The 5,661-nt window shown below is 17.3% G+C and overlaps 1 protein-coding gene across 1 annotated transcript, besides 5 other annotated features; it reads right to left on the reverse strand. All coding sequences in view use genetic code 6, as the record gives it.

The window, feature by feature from the left end:
• Positions 1 to 372: 372 nt before the first annotated feature.
• On the reverse strand, positions 373 to 3,261 carry IMG5_186760 (PAS domain S-box family protein; the record flags this gene model as incomplete). The annotated part of the gene is made up of 4 exons (XM_004027220.1): positions 373 to 592; positions 642 to 2,541; positions 2,591 to 2,910; positions 3,035 to 3,261. The coding sequence occupies 4 exons, from the start codon at positions 3,259 to 3,261 to the stop codon at positions 373 to 375; spliced, it is 2,667 nt and encodes an 888-aa protein (XP_004027269.1).
• Positions 2,926 to 3,033: a microsatellite.
• Positions 2,929 to 3,016: a microsatellite.
• A 1,583-nt stretch (positions 3,262 to 4,844) lies between the features above and the next one.
• Positions 4,845 to 4,912: a microsatellite.
• Positions 4,913 to 5,081: 169 nt separating this feature from the next.
• Positions 5,082 to 5,134: a microsatellite.
• Positions 5,135 to 5,592: 458 nt separating this feature from the next.
• Positions 5,593 to 5,647: a microsatellite.
• Positions 5,648 to 5,661: the final 14 nt, after the last annotated feature.

Here is a 5,661-nt window from a genome sequence, read left to right on the forward strand (position 1 = left end):
ATCTTATTAGCAAAATTTTAGCATCCAAGTTGACTTAGTAGTTTTTGCTCTGATAAATAATTACAACTTTGTTCCATCATAATAAGATTGTATTATTAGTTATATTCATCTTAATGTATATTTATATTAAGTGAATGCTATTTTTATATATTATTATTTAGCTAGTAAATTTCTGGAATCGAATTTAATACTTATTCATAAGAGTTTTATTCTTTAACCTAAAAATTAGGATTTATAAGAAGTTAAGTAAGAGAATTACAAGAAAAGCTATAAAACTACTCTGCTGACGAAGTAACATTAAATTCTGGAATTAATTAAGATAAGTGAGATATTGTATTAATAGAAATATAATAAGAATATCCAAAGTATAATTCACTAATAATAACAATAACTAAAAAAAGGTAAAAAAAACATTTAATTTTTCTTATTAAAATTTGTTTTTGATATTTTTCGTTTCTATTTATTTTTAACTATAAGATTTTATTACTCCTCTTATTATTGCTAAGTTTAATTTATTTCTTAAGAAGTATTTTCATCTAAATCTATGTTTTATAAATTCATTAAAAACAACTCACTTTTTAAAAAAAGCTTCCTAAAAATTTAAATAAAATTAATTATAATAATTATAATTAATATATTACTTAACTTTTTCAGCTGGAATTTCAAGAAAAACATCTAATATTTATGTTTAATATTTATTTATTATGAAATAATAAAATATCAGAATAAAAAAAAAAGAAATAATAATTGCAATTGATATTATAAGCAAAGCTATTTAAGAATCTTTTTTTATCATGCACCAAGTTTCTAGCTCCAAAACTAAATACTGAGATTATTAGATGAGCTTTTCATAATAATCATTTAAAAGGTTATTTACAAGAAAATAGAATGTTGGATTTTAATAATTAAATATAATAGATTACTTATTTTATTTTTAACCAACAATTTCATTTATTTTGCTAATTATTTATTATGTTGCTTCGTATAAATCAAAATATTTTATAAAAGTAGATTTTTCATTTTAAAAAAAAGTCATTTTTACTACATTATTAGATATTAAATTTTTTCTTTCTAATGAAAGCATTTGATTTTCATTTTAAATTATGATATCTGATAAAACCTTAATGTTTTCGAAAATTTCTGATATATCATTTATCAAAGTATCATTTTAAATAAAAACGCCAGTTTCCACTAAATGCAAACAAAGTAGTTTGAGAACAATTCTTTGCATATCTGAATTCAACTCGTTTGAATATTAAATTTAATTAAATAAACTTGTTACTTAAGATAATTCTTTTGAACTAACAATATTATTAAGAGAACTTAATCCAACTATAACTAGAATGAATACAAATGAAATAATTTTGAAATATTAAAAAAGTGGAATATTTAGGAAATCAGTTTATTCAATAAATTCTATAAATTTTTTTTTATTTTTGAATACATTATTTTAATAACACTTATTTTCATTATTTTATATGTTTTTTGAGAGATTATTACCATCGTAGTTATTTAAATCTTCCTAATATTCATTTTAGGAATCTAATATATCTTCTATTTATTATTCATTTTTTTTTATAATTTCTAGATCTATTAACTAATTATTTACTAATACAAGGGTTTTAATTCCTTACTAATAATTAATATTTTACCTTTATTATGTATCTTTTAAAGAACTTCTACTTTTAAAAGAACTTTAATAATGATCATCTTCATTTCTTTGAGACTAAATAATATGCGTTTAATAAGTCTCTGTATTAGAATTTTCATTTATATGACAAGTTTTTCCAAAACTTTAATAACCAACAAAACTATTTAGTTCAACATTATAATACATATAAAGGTGAAAATTGGGTAATTATTAAGATGTTTTTTAATTATTTTTTTCTTTTAATAAACCTGTAAATTGTTTTGATATTTAGATAATTTATCCTAAATTTCCAGAAATTTTAAAATTTATTTCAGTACAAGTAACATTAGCTTAAAATTTACTACATTCTTTTTTAAAATTCTACACAGTTACAGTAAGTCCTTATTTTTGTTAAAATTCCTTTAGATGATTCCAAAAATTTTCTATACAATCAGTTATTAAGTTTTCCTTTTTCGAAAGCTTTTTTATATCTAAACCTAACATTGTTATACATGAAGAACTTATATCTTATATAATACCATTCTTATTTATAATTAAACTGCATTATTCTTTTAAAAATTTACTCTATTTAAAATACGCTATAAATTATAGACCGTTTATTAATGATGAAACGTGCTTTATTAATATTTTTGAAATATAAATATATCCTAATTTAGTCTTAAAAGGAACTAGATTGTCTACATTTAACACACGAGGCTCTAAAGTTGTCAAATATCTTTAAATAAAATTATCATGATTTTTAGCATACATTTAAGGCATTAAAATTGATATGTTCTTACTTAACAATTCTTTTTTTTAATATAAACTTAATTAACATACTGATAAATTTAAATTAATTATATGACAAAAAGAATCATCATCAGCACTTATTATAATAGTTGGTTAAGAATCTATAATTTTATTAAATAAATATATATTTATTTTTTAATTTTTTTATACAAGTTTATATATCTATATTATTTGTTGATTTAGAAGCTTAATTGTTAAAATTAACTTCTATTAATTTATTTAGTATTTATAATGAACTTTCATTATCGTTCATAATTTCCTTTAAAAATTTTGAATACAAAAGAATCAAATTAGGTATAAAAACATTCATTTTCATTAATCTGTTCCAATAGTTTTCTATGTTTTATTTGCAAATGTATATTTTATAACCAATATCACTCAATTTTCCCAAATCAGGATTATATTCATTTAAATGAGACCAAAATTCAGCATAAAGAAAAGAACTTTTTTCAATATGAGTTTAACAAATTCTAAATTTATTTTATTATATATATAATAAATAAAATAAATATATATATATATATATAATATATATATAAATATAATATATATAAATACATATAAATATATTTAAATTTATATTTATATATATACTTTTAATAATTTTAAACTGTAATTTCATTAAATATATCATTGTTTGCTGATTATTCTTGATTTTTTTATAGGAGCGATTTTTCATAAAGTTCATTTTCAACTTCATTTTTAAAAAAATAAATTTAAAACTCTTCATCAAAACTGGGTTTTTCTTTTTTTGCATTTAAAAGTTCTTATTATGCTTATTAAGGAGAGCAAATTATATCAAACAAAAAAATTGCATACATAATACGTAATTTTGTATTATTAGGAAACTTTTACAAAGCTAAATAGTACATATTTTAAATTACTTAATACAATAGAATTAGCTATTCACTCACATTTTCATTACGTAATTATTTAGTGAATTTGTTTGTCTTTGCAAATCTAAATTTCGAAGGACATTCCTATTTGTTACAAGTATGTCTATGATGTTCTAAAAAACCATCTAAAATGATTTAAACATGCTTATTTGTATTATATTGAGGTAAAAGAATCGTTAAATATTAAATTTAGTTTATACTATCTTATAAAATTTCATAATTATTACTATTTATAAGTAAAATATCAAATCTTTGTAATTTCATTTATTTATTAAAAAATATATTTTAAAAAAAAAAATATAACCTATTTTCATTTTTAGTATATATAATTAAAAATATAAATGGTATTCCTAAAAGCCATATAGGAATAGCACCTTCGAATTCATATTAATCAGTAAATTTAGCTAAAATAAGAATTAGAGTAGTCACATATTAATTGAATGTTAAGCTGTTACTGCTTTATTAATGAAATAATTTTTATTGATTAGATTCAGTTAATATATTTCTATTAACAAAAAAGAACCTATAAAAATAAGAATAATTGATAAGATTTATAATCTTTAACTGTCTTAAAATATTATATAAAAAACTTATATTAATAATTTGTATAAAAAAAATATAAAATCTCCTCTTCCTGTAGTTTTAGAATTGAATGTATGCATTTTGTCATTAGAATTAACATAAATTAGAGTCATTACACCAACATAAATAGAAATTAAAATTGCGGATGTTATTCCAAGAAAAACTTATACTAATTAACTTTCTGTAAAGCATTCTACTGTTTAAAAAACTGAGTGAACAAGCACATTTTTTCCTGCATTTTTAATATAAATGCAATTAAAAGGGCTTAAAAATAATTAAAGAAAAGGCAAATATAAAATAGATAATAATAATTCAGTTATTATATGAATTATCTTTATTTAAACTGATAAATTTTCATTTCCTTTTTTCGTAAAACTAAAAAGAGTAAATAACAATATTAAAAAAAATAAAGCAAAAAATAATACTATTGTATAAAATAAACTTTAATATTATCTAAATTAATCATATTAAAAAGTATCAAGTTTAAAATACTAATATATTAATGAATATCCTAATATTTTTTAAATGATTTCAAATGTATCTATTTTTTTCCATGATGATTTAAACTAGACACTAAACTAAAAATTTAATATTTGTATTGTTTCTATTAATAAAAGTATTGTACGCATATATTAACTTAATTATTTTTCCTTAATAATCCTAGATGTTAGTTCAAACAAATTATTTTTGAAATTATTTGAAAATTTTTGAAATTCTTAATTTATTAAATCGTTCTCATTAAATTATTCATCCATTTGTTTTAATATTATAATATAAATTTAAACTAAATATTTTAAATATATTTATTTAAAAAAATAAAGATAAATTAATTTTTCGAAGAAAATAATGATTTAAATAGAATAAAAATTACATATAAAAAACCTAAAATTTCTATATAACAGTATTTAATATAATAAAGGAGGTCATAAATAATTTTTTTTTATTATTTTTTTTAAGTAATTTTTTATTGTATATTTTGAATTTTAAATAATTTAAACAAGAAAAAATAATTTTGTTAATTAATATTTTTAATTTAATATTAATTATGACCTTTTTTATTTAAACATATTAAATAACTTAAATAATTAATAATATTGTATTTTTTTTAGACTTTTGCCTAAAAAATGGTTTTAATAATTAATTTTTATAAATGTGTATTTTATTTTATTAAATTATTTGTAAACATTTATAATTTATATGAAAACAATTTTTAAATATTATAATCGATTTTCAATTTTTATATTTTTTTCAATTATACTTTAAGATAATTATTTTAATTTATTTATTAGTTATTGAAAATATTTTTATTAGTTTTACAATTTCTAATAATTAAACTTTTTTTTCTTTTAAAATATTGTATTTTAAAGATATCTATATAAAATTTAAATCAGCCAGAACAAATAATTTTCTTAAGTTAACTATTTTTATAATTTTTAAATAATATGATGATTCATTTACGTTACTTCTTAAATAATTTATTTAAATTAATTTACAGATACTTTGCCTTTTGTTAGATTTCAATATAGATTAAGATATAACATCATAAAACAACTTTTTGTTGAAACGATATTTTATAAGACAATCCATATTTTTTTTATGTTATTTTAATGCTTTTTGGTAATTTTATATATTTATTTAAAACTATTTTCATTAAACAACATTATTAAAAATAATTATATATATATATATATAAATATATATATATATATATATATATATATATATATATTTTAATTTAATTTA

This window comes from Ichthyophthirius multifiliis (genome assembly GCF_000220395.1).
Source record: "Ichthyophthirius multifiliis unplaced genomic scaffold scaff_1120509251349, whole genome shotgun sequence".
NCBI classification, from domain to species: domain Eukaryota; phylum Ciliophora; class Oligohymenophorea; order Hymenostomatida; genus Ichthyophthirius; species Ichthyophthirius multifiliis.